The 22890-nt window shown below is 53.8% G+C and overlaps 2 protein-coding genes across 5 annotated transcripts in view; one reads left to right on the plus strand and one right to left on the minus strand.

Moving 5' to 3' along the window:
- Spen (spen family transcriptional repressor) overlaps positions 1-12778 on the plus strand; it is a 75623-nt gene extending 62845 nt beyond the window's left edge. For 2 of the 3 annotated variants that reach the window (XM_050152000.1, XM_050152009.1), the window contains 5 exons: positions 829-8854; positions 9400-9900; positions 10773-10967; positions 11261-11419; positions 11701-12778. In XM_050152000.1, the coding sequence (XP_050007957.1) occupies positions 829-8854; positions 9400-9900; positions 10773-10967; positions 11261-11419; positions 11701-11832 (9013 nt within the window). In that variant the 3' untranslated portion in view covers positions 11833-12778. The remainder of the gene's footprint in view (positions 1-828; positions 8855-9399; positions 9901-10772; positions 10968-11260; positions 11420-11700) is intronic. The other variant, XM_050152016.1, reaches the window with a different exon arrangement.
- Positions 12779-13634: 856 nt separating this feature from the next.
- Positions 13635-22890, minus strand: part of Zbtb17 (zinc finger and BTB domain containing 17) — a 19718-nt gene continuing 10462 nt past the window's right edge. The window contains exons 3-16 of one of the 2 annotated variants that reach the window (XM_050155557.1): positions 18959-19165; positions 18145-18333; positions 17461-17598; positions 17096-17218; positions 16430-16671; positions 16205-16347; positions 15819-16119; positions 15467-15554; positions 15265-15381; positions 15063-15183; positions 14790-14920; positions 14300-14509; positions 14100-14189; positions 13635-14020 (exon numbers count right to left, since the gene is read on the minus strand). In XM_050155557.1, coding sequence (XP_050011514.1) covers positions 13737-14020; positions 14100-14189; positions 14300-14509; positions 14790-14920; positions 15063-15183; positions 15265-15381; positions 15467-15554; positions 15819-16119; positions 16205-16347; positions 16430-16671; positions 17096-17218; positions 17461-17598; positions 18145-18333; positions 18959-19163 — 2382 coding nt within the window. In that variant the 5' untranslated portion in view covers positions 19164-19165 and the 3' untranslated portion in view covers positions 13635-13736. The remainder of the gene's footprint in view (positions 14021-14099; positions 14190-14299; positions 14510-14789; positions 14921-15062; positions 15184-15264; positions 15382-15466; positions 15555-15818; positions 16120-16204; positions 16348-16429; positions 16672-17095; positions 17219-17460; positions 17599-18144; positions 18334-18958; positions 19166-22890) is intronic. The other variant, XM_050155566.1, reaches the window with a different exon arrangement.

Below are 22890 nucleotides of genomic sequence, written 5' to 3' on the forward strand. Positions count from 1 at the left end.
GAAAAACCAAAAAAAAAAAAAAAAAGAAAGAAAGAAAGAAAGAAAGAAAGAAAAAGAGAAAAAAAAGAAACACAGAGGTCTACATTAGTCATAAACTGGTTGATCTATTAGCTCAGGCTTCTTATTAACTCTTACATCCTACATTAACCCATAATTCTTATCTGTGTTAGCCACATGGCTTGGTACCTTTTATCAGCAAGACAGTCTCATCTTGCTTCCTCTGTGTCTGGGTTATGACTGCAGACTCAGCCTTTTCTCTTCCCAGAGTTCTCCTGTTCTGGTTGCCCCGCCTATACTTCCTGCCTGGCTGCTGGCATTTTATTAAGCAAGTACAAGAGACAAATCCTTACAGGGTACAAAGACCATTGTCCCACAGCAAGTGGGTCTTCTTAAATATTTGTCATTTATTTGAGATTATTGAGTTTCTTTTATAACAAATGCTGGTCATGCATGGTTGTATATGCCTTTAATCCCAGCACTCTAGAGGCAGAAGCAGGAGATCTCTGTGAGTTGGAAGCCAGCCTGGTCTACATAGAGAGTTCCTGGCCAGGGCTCCAGGTAAAAACCTAGCATTTTACATTCGAATTTTATTTAAGCTGTCAGCTTTTAATCCTTAGCTTAGGAGTTGCTGCTAAACACCTGCAGTTGAGCAAGGGAAAAGTCATGCTAAATGATTCTAGAGATCTGAGTAAGGTAGTTTCACTGTGCGCCCCAGAGAGGTCCATGAGCTGTCCTCTTGCCTCTGCCTGTGATGAGCTGGGATTGCGGAGATGAGACTACAGTGTTGAGAAGCAGAAGCGCTAACATAATCTTTTTGATGTTTGGTAGAGAGGAACGAAGAGGATCCTATGACTACAGCCAAGATCGGACATACTATGAAAGTGTTCGGACTCCGGGCACCTACCCTGAGGACTCCAGGAGGGACTATCCAGCTCGAGGGAGAGACTTTTACTCCGAGTGGGAAACGTACCAAGGAGAATATTATGAGTCCCGATACTATGATGACCCTCGAGAATACAGAGAATATAGGAGTGATCCTTATGAACAAGATATTCGGGAATACAGCTATAGGCAAAGAGAACGGGAGCGAGAACGGGAGAGATTTGAGGTTGACCGGGACCATGAAAGGAGGCCCATTGAGCGAAGTCAGAGTCCAGTCCACTTGCGTCGTCCACAGAGTCCTGGGGTGTCTCCTGCACATTCGGAGAGATTGCCAAGTGACTCTGAGAGGAGACTGTACCGCCGGTCCTCAGAGCGAAGTGGGAGCTGCAGCTCAGTGTCCCCACCACGGTACGATAAACTGGAGAAGGCTCGATTGGAGCGCTATACAAAAAACGAAAAGACGGATAAAGAACGAACTTTTGATCCTGAGAGAGTGGAGAGGGAGAGACGAATAATTCGGAAGGAAAAAGTAGAAAAGGACAAACCTGACAGGCAGAGACGGAAAGGAAAAGGTCATTCTCCTAGCTCTCAGTCTTCCGAGACAGAGCAAGAGAACGAGGGAGAGCAGCAGAGCCCTGAGAAAAGCCGGAGTTCTACCAAACTGAGCAGAGAGAAAGCCGACAAGGAAGGGCCAGCCAAGAACCGTCTGGAGCTCGTGCCTTGTGTGGTTTTGACTCGAGTGAAGGAAAAGGAGGGGAAAGTCATTGACCACCCTCAGATGGAAAAGCTCAAAGCCAGATTTGATCACGACACTGCTAAACCTTCAGCCCCGGGGCAGAAGTCCCAGGCCTCTCAGATGGAGCTGGCCAAGTCAGACTCGTCTACAGTGGAGTCCGCTAGAGGGAAAGCACTGAGGGAAAAGGCCCTTTCCAGCCACGCAGAGTCGGTGGATAAGGAGGGCAGGCCTAAACTCAGGAAGCACCTCAAACCGGAGCAGACGCCTGAGGGCCTGAGCGCTGTGGACCTGGAGAAGCTTGAAGCAAGGAAAAGGCGCTTTGCAGACTCCAACTTGAAAGCAGAAAAGCAAAAACCAGAAGTCAAGAAAAGCAGCCCTGAGACAGAGGACACTCGAGTGCTTCTAAAGAAGCAGCCTGATGTGTCAAGAGACAGTGTTCTGGTGAGGGAAGGCGAGTCCGAACGAAAGCCCGTGAGAAAAGAAATCCTTAAAAGGGAATCAAAAAAAACCAAGCTGGACAGACTTAATTCGGCTCCCAGCCCCAAAGACTGCCAGGAGCCTGCTGCTGTCTCCTCAGGGTCTGGCTCACAGCCCAGCTCAGATGGACACCCAGGCCTGGGAGATCAAATACACGCATCTGTGGAAAGTCAAGAAGCCCAGCCCAAAAAAGCCATCCCCTCAAAACCTCAGCCCAAACAGCTGCAGCTCCTAGATAATCAAGGGCCGGAGAAAGAGGAAGTCAGGAAAAACTATTGCCGTCTTCGTGAGGAGCCATCCGAGCATAAAGCAGGCCAGGAGAAGCCACACGCACTAAATGCTGAAGAGAAGCTTGGCATTGACATTGATCACACACAGAGTTACCGAAAACAGATGGAACAGAGTCGCAGAAAACAGCAGATGGAGATGGAAATAGCCAAGTCTGAGAAGTTTGGCAGTCCTAAAAAAGATGTAGATGAATATGAAAGACGGAGCCTTGTTCATGAGGTCGGCAAGCCCCCCCAGGATGTCACTGACGACTCACCCCCCAGCAAAAAGAAAAGGATGGATCATGTTGATTTTGACATCTGTACCAAAAGGGAGAGAAATTACAGAAGTTCACGGCAGATCAGTGAGGACTCTGAAAGGACCAGCTGTTCTCCCAGCGTCCGCCATGGCTCCTTCCATGAAGATGACGACACCCTGAGTTCCCCTAAGCTAATGTCAGTAAAAGGGTCCCCTAAAGTGGATGATAAGGGTCTCCCCTATTCTAATGTATCAATGAGAGAAGACACCTTAAAATTTACTCCTTATGATTGTAGCAAGAGAGAACATGCGGCGGACATGGCCAGAATAAAGCTGTCTGTCTTGAATTCTGAAGAGGACCCGCATCGTTGGGACCCTCAGGGGAAACAGGACCCCAGCAGGTTTGACGTGAGTTTTCCAAACAGCATAATCAAGAGAGACAGTTTACGGAAGAGGTCTGTGCGAGATCTGGAACCTGGCGAGGTGCCCTCTGACTCTGATGAGGATGCTGAGCACAAATCCCAGTCACCCAGGGCCTCTACCTTCTACGACAGCCCTCGGCTGTCTTTTTTATTGAGGGACAGAGACGACAAACTACGTGAACGAGAGGAAAGACTGTCTAGTTCTTTAGAAAGAAATAAATTTTATTCTTTTGCTCTGGATAAGACAATCACACCAGACACTAAAGCTTTGCTAGAAAGAGCTAAGTCTCTTTCCTCATCCCGTGAAGAAAACTGGTCTTTTCTTGACTGGGACTCCCGCTTTGCTAATTTTCGAAATAACAAAGATAAAGAAAAGGTTGACTCTGCCCCAAGACCTATTCCATCCTGGTACCTGAAAAAGAAGAAAATCAGGACTGACTCAGAGGGGAAAATGGATGATAAGAAGGATGACCACAGGGAAGAGGAACAGGAGAGGCAAGAACTGTTTGCCTCTCGGTTTTTACATAGCTCCATCTTTGAACAAGATTCTAAGCGGCTGCAGCATCTTGAAAGGAAGGGCGAGGAGTCCGACTTCCCTCCTGGAAGGCTGTACAGCAGACAAGCATCTGACGGAGCCAACAGCATGAGTGACTCGGTCCAGGAGCCCGTGGTGCTGTTCCACAGCAGATTCATGGAGCTCACGCGGATGCAGCAGAAAGAAAAGGAGAAGGACCAGAAGCCCAAAGAGGCTGAGAAACAGGAGGACCCAGAGTATATTTCCAAGACCCCGGAACCTGCCACTGAGACTAAAGAGCTGGAGCCAAAAGCCCCCGTGTCAGTTGGGCTTCCTGCAATCACCCCCGTGACACCAGAACCAGCATCATCAGCACCAGAGAAGGCTGAGAAAATGGCAGAGGCTCCTTTGCTGGCAGAAGAGAAGCCTGTGGAGCCAGCCCCCATCTTGGAGGAGGCAAAGTTGGCATCTGAGCCAGTTCCTGTCCTCATGGAACAGCCCAAGCAGGTAGAGGTACCCCCAGGAGAAGGCTCCAGAGAAAGTCCTGCAGTGGTGCATCAGGCTACTCAAGAAAGCCCAGCTACTGAGCCCATCCCTTCTGTGAGTGCCGAGCCTCCCGCTCCTGGGACTGCAATTTCCAAGATAGAAAACAATATAGATCCAAAACCCAGCAGTCCCCAGCCGCTTTCAAAACTAACTCAGAAGTCTGAGGAAGCTGAAGAGCTAAGAGTGGAGAAGCCAGATGCAGCTCCGAGCATTGAACCCAGTGTCACTCAGAAACCTGAAGTTATGCCTGAAGTTCAGCCCCCAGCGTCTGAAGATGTAGAGGCCAATCCTCCAGTCTCTGCGAAAGACAAGAAAACAAACAAAAGCAAGCGTTCCAAGACACCGGTCCAGGCAGCTGTCGCAAGCATCGTGGAGAAGCCCGTCACCAGAAAGAGCGAGAGGATAGACCGGGAAAAGCTGAAGCGGTCCAGCTCTCCTCGTGGAGAAGCACAGAAGCTGTTAGAACTGAAGATGGAGGCGGAGAAGATTACAAGGACTGCATCTAAAAGCTCTGGAGGGGACCCTGAGCTCCCTGAGCCTAGCCTGCCTCTCAGCCGAACCAGGCGCCGGAATGTCAGGAGCGTTTATGCCACCATGGGTGATCACGAAAGCCGCTCTCCAGCTAAAGAGCCTGCTGAGCAGCCCAGACTGACCAGGAAGAGATTGGAACGGGAACTGCAGGAGGCCGTGGTAGTTCCCACCACCCCTCGGAGGGGAAGGCCTCCTAAAACTCGCCGGCGTGCTGATGAGGATGAAGAGCATGAGACGAAAGAGCGAGCAGAAACATCCAAGCCTGCTGAGGGGTGGAGGTCTCCGAGGTCTCAGAAGGCTGCAGCCGCTGGCGGGCCCCATGGGAAAAGGGGGAGAGGCGAGCAAAAAGCTGAGGCTGCTGCTGAGGGTGGTGCCCAGGTGAACACGAGAGAAAGTAACACTAAGTCCAGGGGTGACAGAGAAGCAGCCAGCGAGGCCAAACGTGACAGGAGAGACACCAGCACAGACAAAAATGGACCCAACGCCTTCCCAGTCGAGACATTGGAGAGAAAACTGCCTCCTGAGAAAACCAAACCAAAGAGGGGACGTGCTCGCAGCACCAGGTCAGCAATGGACAGGGCTGCACATCTGAAAAGCCTGGAAATGGCCACCCGGGCTGCAGGGCAGGCTGTGGACAAGGAAGCTGGGCTTGTGGCAGTCTCTCCTGAGAAAAACAAGAGCCCCCCAAGGGAAAGTGTCTCCTCGTCTCAGCTGAAACATGACCCAATTGGTCCTGAGAAAGAGAAGGAAGATGTGTCTGCCTCCACGGTGTCCCCAGGAGCCACACAGCTAGCCAAGCAGATGGAGCTGGAACAGGCCGTGGAGAATATTGCAAAGCTCGCCGAGCCCTCCACTGGTGCAGCTGACAAGGGAGCAGCCACAGGGACACCTGCAGGCCCTGCTGTGGAGGACGGCCACAAGCCTGCACACCAGGCAAGTGAGACCGAACTGGCGGCGGCCATTGGCTCCATCATCAGTGACAGTTCTGGAGAGCCTGAAAACTTGTCTGCGTCTCCCTCCTTCCCCTCAGGATCTCAGCCGCATCAACAGGAAGGAACGGAGCCAGGGCCCTCTGGTGCCACATCTGGAACCTCAGCGGCAGATGCTGTTCCAGAGTCTTCTGGCCCACAGAGCAGTGCCTCGAACCCCTCAGCAGGTTCTGCAGACACCAAGGAAGCCAGAGGGAACAGCAGTGAGTCTGTACAGGAAGCCAAGGGGTCTAAAGTGGAAGTCACTCCTCCCCGGAAAGACAAAGGACGTCAAAAGACACGACGCCGAAAAAGGAATGCAAACAAGAAAGTGGTCGCTGCTACAGAGACTCGTACTTCTGAGACCGAGCAGGCTCAAAGTGAAAGCCCTGCTGCTAATGAGGCAACAGCAGCACCCCCAGAAGCTCCCCAGGAAGAAAAGCAGAGTGAAAAGCCTCAGTCCCCTCCTCCTCAGGAATGCACCTCTGACCCAGTCAAGACCCCACCTGCTGAGAGTCCCCGTCAGGAAAGCAGTGTTGAAGAAAAGACTCCATGCAAAGCACCCACACCCCCTGACCTCCCACCTCTTTCCCAGCCATCGCTGGTGGATGATGAACCCCAGGCTAGGTTCAAGGTGCATTCAATCATCGAAAGTGATCCGGTGACCCCACCCAGTGACTCAAGCTTACCTCCACCCACAATTCCTTTAGTGACAATAGCAAAGCTCCCACCCCCTGTCATTCCTGGGGGAGTCCCACATCAGAGTCCCCCCACTAAGGTGACAGAGTGGATCACCAGACAGGAGGAGCCTCAGGCTCAGTCTGCCCCATCTCCAGCTCTTCCCCCAGACACAAAGGCCTCTGACGTGGACACCAGCTCTAGCACACTGAGGAAGATCCTCATGGACCCCAAATATGTATCTGCCACCGGGGTTACTTCCACAAGTGTCACCACAGCCATTGCAGAGCCCGTGAGTGCTGCTCCTTGTCTGCACGAGGCACCAGTCCCTCCAGGTGAACCCAAACATCCTCCCTTAGAAGAAAAGTCAGCAACTCCAGTGTCAAATGCTTCTGACACACAGCCCTCAGAGGTCCCAGTAGCTGCTGACAAAGAGAAGGTGGCCCCGGTCATTGCCCCTAAAATCACATCTGTCATCAGCCGGATGCCTGTCAGCATTGACCTGGAGAATTCGCAGAAGATAACTTTGGCAAAACCCGCTCCTCAGACCCTGACTGGCCTGGTGAGTGCCCTGACTGGCCTGGTGAATGTCTCTCTGGTCCCAGTGAATGCCTTAAAGGGTCCTGTGAAGGGCTCAGTGGCCACACTGAAGGGTTTAGTGAGCACCCCTGCTGGGCCTGTGAATCTCCTGAAGGGGCCTGTGAATGTGCTCACTGGGCCCGTCAATGTCCTGACCACTCCAGTGAGTGCCACAGTGGGCACGGTGAACGCTGCCCCGGCTCCTGTGAATGCTGCTGCAGGTGCAGTGACTGCCGCATGTGGCGTGACCGCCACAACAGGCACAGCAGCTATGACAGGTGCAGTGAGTGCGCCATCAGCAAAGGGCAAACAGAGGTCAAGCAGCAATGAGAACAGTCGCTTCCACCCTGGGTCTATGTCAGTGATTGATGAGCGTCCAGCAGACACAGGCTCTGGTGCAGGGCTGCGTGTGAACACTTCAGAAGGAGTCGTGCTTCTGAGCTACTCAGGACAGAAGACGGAAGGCCCACAGCGGATCAGTGCCAAGATCAGTCAGATCCCTCCAGCCAGTGCAATGGACATTGAGTTTCAGCAGTCAGTGTCTAAGTCCCAGGTGAAAGCAGATTCTGTCACCCCATCCCAGTCTGCACCCAAAGGCCCTCAGACCCCTTCAGCTTTTGCAAATGTGGCCACCCATTCCACCCTGGTCCTGACCGCCCAGACATACAATGCCTCTCCGGTGATCTCCTCTGTGAAGACGGACCGTCCGTCCTTGGAAAAGCCTGAGCCCATTCACCTCTCAGTGTCCACGCCTGTCACCCAAGGTGGCACAGTGAAGGTTCTCACTCAGGGCATCAACACACCCCCGGTGCTGGTTCACAACCAGCTTGTTCTCACCCCAAGCATAGTCACCACTAACAAGAAACTTGCTGACCCCGTCACTCTGAAAATAGAGACCAAGGTCCTTCAGCCAGCTAACCTGGGGCCCACCCTCACTCCCCACCACCCTCCTGCCCTGCCCAGCAAATTGCCTACAGAAGTGAACCATGTTCCTTCGGGACCCACCACCCCAGTAGATCGAACCATCTCCCACTTGGCAGCCACAAAGCCAGATACACATCCTCCTCGACCTAGTGGGCCTACACCAGGCCCATTCCCAAGGGCATGCCATCCCAGCAGCACCACATCCACACCACTCTCCACCAATGCCACCGTCATGCTGGCTGCAGGCATTCCAGTGCCCCAGTTCATCTCCAGTATCCACCCGGAGCAGTCTGTCATCATGCCACCCCACAGCATCACTCAGACCGTGTCCCTTGGTCACCTTTCACAAGGTGAGGTGAGAATGAACACACCCACATTACCCAGCATCACCTACAGCATCCGGCCAGAAACTCTGCACTCTCCTCGGGCCCCTCTGCAGCCCCAGCAGATAGAGGCAAGGGCCCCACAGCGTGTGGGCACACCCCAGCCTGCCACAGCTGGTGTGCCTGCCCTGGCCACCCAGCACCCTCCTGAGGAAGAAGTCCACTATCACCTCCCTGTGGCTAGAGCTGCAGCCCCCGTGCAGTCAGAAGTGCTGGTCATGCAGTCTGAGTACCGACTACACCCGTACACTGTGCCCCGAGACGTGAGGATCATGGTGCACCCACATGTGACTGCTGTCAGTGAGCAGCCCAGGGCCAATGAGGGGGTAGTAAAGGTGCCACCAGCCAGCAAGGCCCCCCAGCAGCTGGTGAAAGAAACCGTTAAGACTTCTGATGCCAAAGCAATCCCTGCCCCGGCCCCTGGCCCCGTGCCTACCCCTGCTCCTAACCCCCATGGTGAAGCCCGCATTCTCACAGTCACCCCCAGCAACCAGCTTCAGGGGCTGCCTCTGACCCCACCTGTGGTTGTGACCCATGGGGTGCAGATTGTGCACTCCAGCGGTGAGCTGTTCCAGGAATATAGGTACGGAGATATCCGCACCTACCATGCCCCCGCTCAGCTCACACACACTCAGTTTCCTGTCGCCTCCTCCGTCAGCCTACCCTCCAGGACCAAGACTTCTGCACAGGTGAGGAAGCCAGGTTTCCTCCCTACCGATTGGGCATGTGCTCGGGAGCTTTGTGGTTTCGAAAGACAGGCAGGTAGGCCATCAAGACGGTTCAGTGGGTGAAGGCATTTGCTTAAATGTGAGCCTGGCAACCAAGTTTGGTCCCCAGAACCCTGGTAGAAGTAGAAAGAGGTGAACTGCACTCGTGTGTGTCTCCCGTCGTGCACTCACAGACACTCAGTGACCTTCAGCAAGGATCGTGAGCAAAGTACAGACAAGCTAGACAGGCCTTGGAGGTGGAAGGGGAGGGGCTTCCTAAATGCACAGCGAGGAGTGGCTCAGATCATACCACAGCTCTTGGGTGTGGAGAGACACTTTATACGGGGCCTCCTGCCATGTTAGGTGGCCTTTTCCGTGAGAACACAGCTCCACTGGTTTTTATTTCCTCTGTGGCCTGACTGTAAGACAAGGGTGCCTCCCTCTGGTCCATTGAGTTCTTGTTTGGGAACTGGGGGTGTATGCACAGCCCATCCTGACTGCCCCCTTTGTCTTCTTCCCAACTCTAGGGCCCTCCTGAAGGTGAGCCCTTGCAGACCGCACAGCCTGCGCAGCCTGCCCCGTCTACGCAGCCCACGCAGCCTGCACCACCTGCTCCACCCTGCCAGCCCTCCCAACTTAGCCAGCCTGTCCAGCCGCTGAGTAGCAAGATGTCCCAGGTCTCCCAAGAAGCAAAGGGGACTCAGACAGGAATGGTAGAGCAGCCTCGTCTCTCAGCTGTCCCTGCCAGCCGGCCACCTGAGCCCCATGTTCAGGTTCAGAAGGCACCAGTGGACACAGGGCAGCCAACCCATCCCTCACCTGTGTCAGTCTCCATGAAGCCAGACCTCCCAAACCCTCTTCCTTCTCAGGCTGCCCCAAAGCAGCCATTGTTTGTCCCTGTGGCCTCGGGCACAAGCACCCCACCTGGACTGGCTCTGTCTCACACTGAAGCCCAGCCAGCCCCTAAACAAGATTCTTCTCCACACCTGACTTCACAAAGGCCTGTGGATATGGTCCAGCTTCTGAAGGTAAGATGGGCAGAGGCTGCTCTTGACACCCTGACTCTGTTCTGTCTTTCTTAATTATTTATTTATTTATTAAAGATTTCTGTCTCTTCCCCACCGCCGCCTCCCCTTTCCCTCCCCCTCCCCCAATAAAGTCCCCCTCCCTCGTCAGCCCAAAGAGCAATCAGGGTTCCCTGCCCTGTGGGAAGTCCAAGGACCACCCACCTCCATCCAGGTCTAGTAAGGTGAGCATCCACGAAACTGCCTAGGCTCCCATGAAACCAATAGGTACAGTAGGATCAAAAACCCATTGCCATTGTTCTTGAGGTCTCAGTAGTCCTCGTTGTCCACTATGTTCAGCGAGACCGGTTTTAACCCGGGCTTTTTCAGACCCAGGCCAGCTGGCCTTGGTGAGTTCCCGATAGAACATCCCCCTTGACTTCTTGAAGTTTGCAGGCAAATGGATGGAAATAGAAAACACCATCCTGAGTGAGGTAAGCCAGACCCAAAAAGAGGAACATGGGATGGTCTCACTCATATTTGGTTTCTAGCCATAAATAAAGGACATTGAGCCTATAATTCGGGTTCTTAGAGAAGCTAAATAAGAAGGAGAACCCAAAGAAAATCATAATAGGCTTCCTCCTGAATATTAACCTTCATCAGGCGATGAAAGGAGACAGAGACAGAGACCCACAATGGAGCACCCGACTGAAATCTCAAGGTCCAAATCAGAAGCAGAAGGAGAGAGAGCACGAGCAAGGAACTCAGGACCGCGAGGGGTGCACCCATACTCTGTTCTGTCTTAAGTGTACCACAATCTCTTAGTTTATAAGCTGCTTCCAGGGTCGTGCTGGGCATGCCATGATCCCGTCTTTGCTTTGTTTCCTGGTAAGCAGAAATACCCCATCGTGTGGCAGGGCCTGCTGGCCCTCAAGAACGACACGGCCGCTGTGCAGCTCCACTTCGTCTCTGGCAACAATGTCCTGGCCCATCGGTCTCTGCCTCTCTCTGAAGGCGGTCCCCCGCTGAGGATTGCCCAAAGGATGCGGCTAGAGGCCTCGCAGCTGGAAGGGGTTGCCCGGAGGATGACAGTAAGACTTGTGGGCCCTGGTAAATGCCTATGCAATACTCAGGGAGGGAAGAACAGGCAGCCTCGGGGCTAAACTCCTGGCTGTGATAACTCTTGAAGTGGGCTATGAAGGACAAACTCGACTTGGGTAGAGAAATAAATACCTCTAGTCTCAGAAGTGAGCATACATGCTTGCGCTCATGCATACGCACACACGTTAGTGTGGTGACACAGCCATCTTAGAGATGCTTGGCTCCTTTGGTAGGACACATGCTATTTAGTCAGGAGACCCCTAACCACTCACCTCTGCTCCAGGTGGAAACAGATTACTGTCTGCTGCTGGCTCTGCCCTGTGGTCGTGACCAGGAGGATGTGGTGAGCCAGACGGAGTCCCTCAAGGCTGCCTTCATCACTTACCTGCAGGCCAAGCAGGCAGCGGGGATTATCAATGTTCCAAACCCTGGCTCCAATCAGGTTGGTCCACTGTCCCATCCCTACCCAACACTTGTACACACAGCTAGGACCAGTTTAGGTCAGGGCTGGAGGGCTGACCCAGCTAGGAGTTCCCAGAGGAGATGGGTAATGGCCACCAGTTGCCCATCCTGGAAAGAAGGGGAGTGGGGTTGGGGAGGCATTGACCTTGAATTATAGTAGCTGATGACACCCTGTCCTGATGTCTCACTGCGGGGGAAGGGGGCTGTTAAGGCCGGGCAGTCATGGAAGACAGGGGTCCCACTTTGTTTCTCCTCCTCCAGCCCGCCTATGTGCTGCAGATCTTCCCACCCTGTGAGTTCTCGGAGAGTCACCTCTCCCGCCTGGCCCCTGACCTCCTTGCTAGCATCTCCAACATCTCTCCCCACCTCATGATCGTTATTGCCTCTGTGTGAGGCTCTGCTGCAGAAAAGATGAACGGACAGAACCGTGGACAACCCAGCCAGGCAGAGGGGAAGCTGCTGAGGGGCAGACTGCCCTGGCTCTCACGCCCACCCGGCTCTGTGGACAGACCTCCTCTGGGGGTGGTGCTGCTTGTATGTTTACATGAAATTCTCGCCCAGGACAGACCACCAACCCATGGACTCACAGAAACCTTAGGGGCTGGCCTTCCTCGTTCGGAGAAAAGGAACAAGACAGTGGGAGTCTGTTTGTGTTCAGCAGAACAGCCTTTGCACTGAATTAGTGACTTGCACAGCGAACACAGGTGTGGCTCTCTGGACATGTGGACGGGAGCACACTGCGGACTCTCATGCAGGACTCGGGACTTGTGCTGAAGCCTTGGTGTCAAGGAACATTTCATTGGGTATTTTTGCCCTGTCGCCTCCTTTCTTCCCTGCTCATCGGACATGTCATTGTTCTTAATTCTCCTGCCGCCGCCGCCACCTTCGACTCATCAGATGTACAGTTTACAGTTGAGTAAAAGCGAACAGAAGGATTTTCTTTCTTGGTCGGATGTGCAGAACTTGGGATGTGTATATATAAATATATATATATATAATATATATATATATAAAATACTGACTTAAATCAAATTTCCCTGACATACTTTTTTTTAATCTGTGCCAAAAATGTGTTTTCAAAGAAAATCTTATTTTCATACTCAGACTTTATACCGTCACTCATTTGTATAAGTGCGCTTCGTTACAGCACGGGTCCCAACTCCGGCAACATGGAAGTGTCACACAGCACCTGTACAAAAAGACCTGGCCAACTCCCTCTTCCTGTGACTTGGACCTCTCCCTGACTTCCTAACACTTATTAATTTATGAAACTGTTTTTCTCAGCGCAGTTTTGTTGTGTGTCCATTGGATTACAAACTTTATTAAAAAATACAAAACACCTAAAGTGTGAATGTGGTTGTCGCTCAAGTGGGACCCACAGGGTTCTTGGCTTGCCAGAACAGTAGCTCCCACCCCACGTCTGAACGAGAGTGTTTCACCTTGTACTGGAGACTGGAATCGTCAATGCTGGCCCTCGCTCCTGTTTCTTCTGGGCCACTGGGAAGCCATTCAGGTTTTGATAATGAAGTCCCTCCTTTCCCTACCCACTTGCAAGCTCCTGCTCTAGGCTCATACTGAATGCCTGCTTCCCTTCTCCCCTCCCTGGTAGCAAGGAGCCCAATAGTCCTGGGCTGTTAATTCCGTCTCTGCTTCAAGACAAAAAAAAAAAAAAAAACTAAAAACCAGAACTGTGGCACCATCTGGGTGATGGACCTGGGGGGCTACAAAGCAGGTCTGTCTCCAGTTCAGTGGGGCTCCATGGGATCCCATCATTGAGGCTTCTGGCTGCTTGCTCCCTTCCCTTCTCTCCTTGCCAACCTGATGATAACCTGCAGCAAGTTAGTGTTGCCACAGGATGGCGTCGCTGTGGCCTCGGTAAAGCAGGTACTAGGCTCTGGATTACGGAAAAGCCAGCCAGTGTTCTGTACACTGCTCTGGCGTTGCTGCTCTGGCTAAAGGCCCTAGGCTGTCTGGATCTGGGGCTGGCGAGTGAAGCTGCATCGCAGCCACAGGGTGCTGCCCACACCCTAAATAATTTAAGACACAGTATGGAGCTCTACTTTCCATGACGGGCCTCAGGATGTCCCAGGAAGCCAGGTTGGTCCCTGAGCTAGTGTTAACCATTCTGCAGTACGAGCTACACAGATGACAGTTCCCCACCCACTCACCCAGGGACACAAGGACAGTAGACAACATTAGAAAATAATCAAATTTATTCTCTCTAGGGATTGGGGAAGGAGCACCTTGAGTCCCAGGGTGCCATCCATCCTTAAATAAACAGTCAAAGGGCCACCTGCTCACTCTGCAGGCGGTGGGCAATCTGGAGCTGTGGGTGGAGTTTCTCCCAGTGTGGGCTGGCCCTCAGCCCCATCCCTAGGACGGAAGACCAGCTCTCCAGCCTGCAGCATCTGCCCAGCTGGCCATGTGCTGCCTGGCCCATACTGCTGGTAGAAGTCCGCATCTGTCTGGAACATGACCAGTGCCTGGGCTGTGTGGATCCGAACATGCTGGGCCAGGCTGTTGGCATCCAGGAACTTGTCCCCACAGGAATCACAAGCGTAGAGGATGTGGGTGTTGGGGTCTGTGGAGGTGCAGGCTGTGGTCAGGATGGGAAGGACCTTGGGTCCACCGGCGTTCATGCCCCAGACTGCCCCTCTCACCTTCTTCCTGCACCTGCTTGACAGCCTTGCTGATCTCGGCTTTCAGTACTTCCGTCTCATCAGCTGTCACCGCAGCCCCCACTGGTACCACTGTGGGCAAAGTCAGCAGGGCCTGAGGCAGAAGCCACAGGAACCTACCCCATTGTTGCCACCAAGGCAAGCTGCCTGTGGCTACCCTCTGCCGCCTCTACAGTCCACACCTGTGAGCTGAGTGACCGCTGTTGCTGCCAGTGCCTCCGTGGCCAGTGTGACCATGTCATCCACAGTGACCACGCTGACCTCACCACCCTCTTCTGGCTCCAGGATCTTGATGCCCGCCTTGCCCTGATGCACGGTCTTCACGTGAGAGCGCAGGTTGTCTACCCGGTTGAAGCCACGGCCACACTTGTCACACAGGTAAGGCTTCTCTCCTGGGGGGGAGGTGAGTTACCATCCTGCCACCTGTAGACCTCCCAGGACCCAGAAGCCCCGTCTTTTCTAGCAAGTTCTCTGGCAGCCACCAGTGCTGACAGGTGCCTCAGTAGCAACCTCCTCCTGGAAGCTCCAAGGCAGGTGGAGTCCTCATTGGAACTGAACTTCAAGATTACCTGTAAGCAAGTGTGACACAGGGCTCCCTACCTCTCCCCCACTACCCGTCGCCTCCAAAATGGGCTGGGAAGGGCTGGACAGAGGCAGGCAGCACATGCTCACCGGTGTGGATGATTATGTGCTTGGACAGGTCCCCCACATTCACAAAGGCCTTGCTACACACGCTGCACTTGTGTGGTCGGATGTTGTCATGGTGGCGAATGTGATTGGCCAACTGGCTGGACTGGACGAATCTACAGGGCCACAAATCAGGGGCTTATGTTGACCCACAGGAGCCTTGATGTGTGTGTTGGGGGGCTTGGGGGGGTACCCACCACTCTGGGACACAGCCTGGGACTTGGCCTCATGCTCCCTGGGGTAGGGGCAGGCCGCTACCTCTTGCCACAGCGCTCACAGACGTAGGGCTTCTCCCCCGTGTGTTGGCGCACATGGGCGATGAGGGAGCTGGCTTGAGTGAAGGCTTTGCCACACATCACACACTGGCACGGCTTCTCACCTGGGGCAGAGGCACAAGGCACTGGCACCCACTCAGCTCCCTGTGCCCCTTCCACAGCCCACACGGGGCCTCCTCACCCACCCGTGTGGATCCGTACGTGCCGCTGCAGCGCGCCTGGGTCAGCAAACTGCCGCTGACAGTGGGTGCATACGTAGGGTTTCTCCCCACTGTGGATCCGCAGGTGCCGCTTGAGGTTCCCTTTGGAAATGAGGGGCGAGACTGGTGTGCTGTACTGCCAGGGGCCCAGGGACGAGGGCGGGGAGCCAGGGTGCTCTGGGCCTACCTGAGGTGGTGAATTGCTTCCCGCACTCCCGGCACTTGAGAGGGCCATCGGCAATGTGGATCTTCAAGTGGGCCTTCAGGTTCCCCACCTGCACCCAGACAGGGGCTCAGAAGGGTCCCCTAGGAACCTGGCTTTTCCCCAAACCCTTGAACCAGGAAATAATGGACTTTGTGGTCTCTCAAAGGGGCAGAGCAGTGGAAGGAAAATGCAGTAGAACCTGCTCTAAGATGGCTTGCTCTTCAGGGTCCCATCCTAGGAGAGTCCCTAGCCACAGATACAGTGGCTGCTGTGTGCTAACCCTGGGGAGCCACCAGCAGGACCCTACGGTGCTGGCTCAGGGAGGGGTGCACACCTGGTTGAACTTCTTGTCGCAGTGCGGGCACTTGTGCTCCTTGTTGGTGTCGTGAGTCTCCAGGTGGCGCATCTTGGAGGTGGGGTCAGAGAAAGAGCGGCCACAGTAGTCGCACTGGTAGGGTTTCTGGCCACTGTGCACCAGCTGGTGGCGCTTGAGGTTGCCTGAAGTGGTGAAGAGCTTGCCACAGTCCCCGCAGCGGTAGCGGGCCTCCCCCGAGTGCCTCTTCTTGTGCAGGTTCAGCAGGCTGATGAGCCTGTAGCTCTTGCCACACTCCTCACACCCATAGGGTTTCAACGGGCTGTGGGTCAGAAGGTGCTAGGTCATAGGAAGGGGTCTTGCAGGGTCCAGGGAGGCCCCCAGTCTGGGGGAGGCAAGGTGGGTACCTGTGTGTCTTCTCATGGGCCTTGCATGCTGCGGGGTCTGAGAAAGCCTTGCTGCACTCCCGGCATGAGAAAGGTTTCTCACCCGTGTGGATGCGGATGTGGCGTTTGAAGTTCCCCGTGTGCGTGAACTCCTTCCCGCAGTCCTGCAGGCGCAGCAGGAAGGAGTGCGTGAGGGGCTGCGGAGACCCTGGAGGCACAGGGCTGGCACCGCCCACGGCCCCGCACCTCGCACTTGTGGATGATGGAGCCATAAGCCTTGGACTCAGTGCGATCCCCATAGGTGCCTGAGCGCAGGTTCCGGCCTTCCATGCCAAGCTCCTGCCCAGAGTCTGTGCCTGCAGACTCTTCATTCTCCTCAGGGGTCTCCCCGTTCTCCAGATGCATCCCCTCTTCCTTGACTGTGGCAGGCCCTGAGACCTCTTCCTCTTGTTCCTCTTCTCCTTTGCTGGCTGGTTCCACTTCCATTTCTGCACAGAGAAGAGAGGGTACTGAGGGACCTGGCTGGGCTCAGAGTACCTTCTGGGTCTGCTCTAACTCCCTCTCCACTTCACAAATGCCTTTCTTTAGGTGACAGTGGCTCTAGGATCTGTCTCCTAAGTATTTGCTACTTGGAGGATGTAAGACCTCAGGGAGATGTATGTGGCACTATTAGCCAGTAAGTCCTTGTGAGCTTGGCTGTGGGAAGCACGCACCGTGCAGTGCCCAGGGCTGAGCCCCAGGGCTACGTCAGAATGCTTATAGACTAAGGAAACACGGAGGGGATGTGCACCCAAGACAGCTCAGGAGTCAAGAAAGAAGAAAAACTCAAGTGAATGCTGTGCAAGCAGGACAGGCTAGCGGGAAGAGGGGTCCAAGAGGGCAGTGCGGTATGTGTGGCTGTGGGGAGGGCACCTTGCTCTGAACTCTCTGACAAGGCCTCAGCTTCTGCAGCAGCCATGCCGCTCGTGGGGTCCGGCTTGAGTTCTGCAGGTGGAGGCTCCCGGGGAGCATCAGCCTTCTCCGTCTGTTCTGCACCTGAGGAGGGATGGATTGGGACTCTGTCCAGGGGCCAAATAGGGCTCTTCCATGGCTGGGAAGACCCTGCAGAACAAACTGAGCTAGACACGAGCCAGAAAACTATCGGAGCGCGTGCCAACCTCCCAGCCATGAAGCCTTTGCTATTGGGGGCTGCTGGTAGGTGGTGGACAGAAGCAGCTTCCTACTGTGCATCCCCTTCTTCCAGGTAGCCAGCCCATGAGGACTAAATCACAACTCACCACTAGCTGTACTTTCTGCCTGGCCACCCCGCTCCTCTTTGAGCTCTCTGCTTGAGCCTGCGTGTGGACTGCTTCTTGCTTGGTCCAGCCTGTTCAGCATGGTGGCAGCAGCCTTCTCTTCTTTGGCTCTCTTGTCTCCTGGAGACAGAACAGGACAGAGTTGTCATTTTCCATCAAGTGTCCACTGCCAGAGGGATGAGGTGGCTCCTCTGAGTGCCCCTGGGGACTTCAGTGCTTCACTGGTTTGTTCAGGGAACACCTTATCCCAGGACACTGACTTCACAGCACCACAAGTGATGTTACCTTACACGGGTGTGTGTCAGTGCTCAGCAGGAGGGGACATGATCCTTTTATTGCCCATGATGGGAGACTGCAGGCTTCTGAGGACACCCTGAGAGCCAGGGAGCTCTGGGAGGGCAGCTACAGGTGGTCAGACGAGAGCTCTGCTCCCGGGCACCTAGTGACCCACATGTGGCTCCTGCTCTCTGCTGCTCAAGGGTAGGAAAGGGCAGGTGTGGGACCCTTTCCAGCAGTGCCTGGCCAACCTCTACCAGCACCCTGCAGAGACGCCAAGGTGGACGAGGAATCTGAGGCCCAGTGAGGAGACCCAGAATCAGGGACAGGGCCTCCATAACAAGCCAAGTTCCTTGACCCCTTTCAGGAACAGCCTGCCAGGGACCTTACCTTCCAGAGCTGAGGCCTCTGTATTTTCCCCAGGGCTGCTGGCTGGCTCAGCAAGTGACTTGAGCGCATGGCAGGCTGTGATAATATCGTGCATCTGGAGGAAGCTGGCAACAGCCAGCACATCATCCACGTTCTCCGGGCTAAGGTTCAGCTTAGCAGTGTACATGAACTCCAACACCTGCCCCAAGCCTGTCAAGGACAGGACAGCTATCACAGATCCACTTCAGGGCCTACCAATGGTCTCTCCACCAGACCGCAGAAACACATTTTGGACAGTTGAGCAGTAAGCCTCCAGCATCTGTCTGCTGGGCTAGGGACAGCTGCTAAAAAGATACGCCTGGGGACACCCCATCCCATCTAGCAGCATGACCTTCAAGACATCGTCACCTGACATTTGCATGTCTGTGTCCGCATCTATAAAGTAAGAGAATACCTCGTCCTGGTCATCTCAAAAACATATCATAGGGCTCTGGGTGGGAGCACAGACCTAGGATTGGTCCATCTTTATTTCCTTCATCGCAGCCCTAGCTAGGCCCTCATCATTTTTAACACAGCCTGGCTGTCAGCCCCAGGACTAGCCTGGCTACAGAAAGGGATGAGGAGGGCTTAGGGCCAGCCTTGCTCCATCCTTGCTAATAATGCTGGTCCCACTGCCTTTCTGCCCTGATCATATTGTGAACCTGTGTCCCTGGTTACACCACATCCAGTAAGAGATGGGATAAACTTGGTACCCATAGAGTTAGGTGGGACATGCCTGCTGGCACTGCCCTAAAAGGGCCTTGCATGGTATGAGGCTCTGGCCCCAACAGGGTACCTGCCGCATTACTGATGTCCAGATGTACCACATCCTTCTGGTCCACAAAGAGCATCTTGAAGTATTCGCTGCAAGCCGCCAGCACCGCCTTGTGGGCCTTAAAGTCAACACCATCCACCACAAAGGTGCAGTCACAGAGAAGGCCCAGTTGCCGCTGCTGGTTCAGCTGCTCCAAGACACGCTGGCTGTGCTGGGGGAAATCCATGGCTGCGGAAAGCCAGAGCCTCCTGTCAGCACTGAGAAAGGGTGCCAGCCCAACTCGCTGCCAACTGCCAAGCCCCAGGTGAGACTCACAGAGGAGACGGGGAGCGTTAAACAAGGGAGAGGCTTTTCCACCACAAAAGGGCAGATGATTACAGACACTTGCTGCAAGCCAAGATAGCTCAGTCGCTCCCAAAGCTTACTCAACAGGGCAAGCTCCCCAAACCAAAAAGTACCAAGATAGCCCTAATAGCTTGCCCCCGAAGCAGAATACACAGGAAGTAATGAGCTAAGGAGTCAAAATGGCAAACACACAAAGCAATTGCTGTCTCACAAAATAGCTTAACATGTTTCACAAAGAACACACACACTATTAGAACAAAACTCAAATGTTCAGCTTTGGGGCTCTAAGTCCAGGCGGCTCTTGTATCATCAGCTGCGGAACTCCCTTTCCTGCAGCTCCCACGGGCTCTGGGAAGCTCCCTGTCCACACAAGGCTGGGTTCTTTAGGGTGGGGATCTTATTGGGCTCTCTCCTTCCAAGGCTTTCCCACCCCCACCCCCTGCTCAGTCCCTCACTCTCAGGCTCAAGGAGCTACAAGAAAGAGTGAAGTCTGCTCTTCCAGGAACCTCTAGCACCAACTCCCAGGAGAGAGAAGTGACTCCAGCCCTGACCCAAGAGCTGCCTGGAAATCCCACAACTCCCAAGGGACTGCGCTTGGAGAAGGTCCTGGCCTGGTGCCCAATTACGAACTACACAGGTAGAGCTGAGATAACATCTAAGTAGCCTCTGCCTGCCCAGCACCCCTGCAAAACCTTCTCAAGAGCAGCCATCTTCTAGGGAAATAATGGTTTTTTATTTATAGAAATAAGGTGTTTTAGAACATTTCAGAATAAAACCTGGCACCCGCCGTGTGAGGCCAAAGTCCACAGAATCCCTGCATGGCTGGATCCAAGCCCTAATAGCAGCCAGCCACTCCACAACCAGGTTGCCCTGGGCAGGAGAGGGACTGGGGAACCCTGCCCCAATGCAGCAGCACTGGCTGCTCCTGACACTGGGCTGTCACTGGCCTAGAGCCTGGAGCTGCAGTGACCACATAGAGCTGGCCATCTGAAGGGAGCCAACAGAAGCCACGCCCCTTCACGCCAGCACAGGCCCATTCACCACCCTGTGGTTTCTGGAAACTTCTATGTATGTGCCGAGGCAGGAGGATGACAAGTTCCAAGCCAGTCAGTCACATAATAAGTCACTGTCTCAAAGAACAAGCAAGTATTAGGTGTAGATAGTTGCTGAACTAAGGTGCGGAGTCTAATGGGGAGCGTGGCAGCGCCATCAGCACAGGCAAGCTCACGCTGGAGACCCAGCCCTGTTCCCCCACGCCCAAGCCAGAGCACTGCTTCTGGGCCAGGCAGTGCCAACACCTATAACTACAAGGCAGCCTGCAGCAAGTTAGGCACTGGACACCTGCCGCAAAACCACTGCAAATCAGGATGCCTTGTGAAAACACTTCTAAGCCAGTGGGGTGGCAACCTTCCTGATGCTGCAAGCTTTGATATAGTTCCGTGTGTGGTGACCCCAACTGTAAAATTATCTTCATTGTACTTCATAACTGTAACTTTGCTGTTATGAATCGTAATGTGAGTTGCAGAGGTCTTAGGTAAACCCTGTGAAAGGGTCCTTCAACCCCGACCCCCAGAAGGGTCGTGACCCACAGGTTGAGAACTGCTGCTGCTCTAAGTCCTCAAACCCCAGAAAGAGCAAACTCCCAGTGGGATCTGAGCGATGGAGGAGAGGAGAATCCCAATGCTAATGATCAGAGCACAAGACACTGAGAGGAACCTGTGCCCAGGAGCTAAGGGCGTGCACGCGGAGGACAAAGCAGGAGGCCCACACCACACTGACCCAGAGGTGGGAAAGCCGTGGGCAGACGAGAGTCCTAGTCGCCTTCTCCACAGCCACAATGGACCACCTCCTGAGTGCAGACAGGGAGCCATCATTCCCTGTAACCCTAGTTGAGTTAGGACCCAGAGATCCACCTGCCTTTGCCTCCTAAGTGCTAGATTAAAGGTGTGTACCACCACACCCAGCAAGTTCGGTTTCTAATAGACCGAACAAAGCACAGGAACAGGCCCAGGGCAAAGGCCTGCCACACTCCGCACAGTTTGCTAAGGACGGTGACAAGGCACATAGAGGTAGGATCCTGGAGGACCAGCACGTCTCAGTCCAAACCTCAGGCTCTGAGACCCACCCTGCTCAACCCAACAAGTCCTCCAGCAGTGGAGAAACAGCATTTGTAGAGTTGTTTCAACCTGACAGGTGTCATAGAGCCAGAACACCACACCCTGGTTACCTGCAAACCAAGCACACAGCTACCCTGGGCACCAACTTCCTTGTTGCTGCCTCAGAGATGCAAGGACTAGGGAGGAATTCTCCGGACTTGAATCCAGGGTCTGCCACTGGCTGCCAGGGGCCAGCATGTCTCCAATGGTGAAGGGGCTCAGACATTCTTTACAGGGTTAGTATCATCACTCAACTAGGCCAGAGGCACACCTTCGCACCCGGCAGCCATTGGCTAGCAGGAAGCAGACAGGCTCAAAACCCTGGTCACATGGTTTCTACATCCTATCCTTTTTCCTGGGCACTCTGGATGGGACTAGATCCACAAATCAACACCCATCATTCTTTCTAAATGCAATCTGGAAAATTTCTGTAACACAGTGGGAGTCACCACAGACAACAAAGGGAGGGCGTGCTGAGCAAAGAACCACCAGGGTGAACTTTCTCTGATGTGAGCAACTAGACTCTTAAACCATGCCGGTGCTCTTGTATGAGGCCAACTACCTGTCTGCCTGAAGCACTAGGGAGCCTGAACTGGGCTCCTGTCACACAACTGAAACATGACCCAAGTTACTGGCAGGCACTGACTAGCAAGAGAGGGTGGTGCCACATCTTAGGCCAGAAAACAACACTCCCTCAAGCAGATACCCTGAGCTTGGCTGGCTCCCAGAAAGGACCAGCCGCTCAAGCTTCCACACAAAGAGGTCACCACTAAGTGCCACTCACCTTTCCTGATCATCCAGAAATACAAGTTGCTCACAGACACACATACACACACCAGGGAAATAGAAGTTCACAACAGGCCACCTCTGAGAGGTTGAAATCTATGCACCCAACCCCACTACCAACCTGTCTCTTCAAGTTCAGCCTGACAGAGAAAACAATTATCAGCAAACCTGCCCCGCTAGTACAGTGCTCCTAGTCCAGCAAATGCTTGGCTTGCATGCGCACACACAACCTATCTAGAAAGCTAATCCTGCAGCGGGTGAGAGGGGACAGGGCCTTGCACAAACTTGGTAACTGACTGCTGTACCACTGCGCTGTGTTCTCAGCTCTCCCTCTTTTATATAAACATCCAGACCTATCTGCGTGGAACCTCTCCACATTTGGGCACTTCTGGACAGCGCTACCCCAACAGAGGACACATCACCAGTCCTGAAGAACAGTCCTTTCTGTCATTTGTATTAGAAAAAGCCAATTCCTTTTTTGTTTTTGGTTTTCTCAAGAAAGGGTTTCTCAGCCGGGCGATGGTGGCACACGCCTTCAATCCCAGCACTCGGGAGGCAGAGGCAGGTGGATCTCTGTGAGTTCAAGACCAGCCTGGTCTACAGAGCTAGTTCCAGGACAGGCTCCAAAGCCACAGAGAAACCCTGTCTCGAAAAACCAAAAAAAAA

This window comes from Alexandromys fortis, unplaced genomic scaffold (genome assembly GCF_014885135.2).
Source record: "Alexandromys fortis isolate MF-2015 unplaced genomic scaffold, M_Fortis_MF-2015_v1.1 scaffold_26, whole genome shotgun sequence".
In the NCBI taxonomy this organism is placed as follows: Eukaryota; Metazoa; Chordata; class Mammalia; order Rodentia; family Cricetidae; genus Alexandromys; species Alexandromys fortis.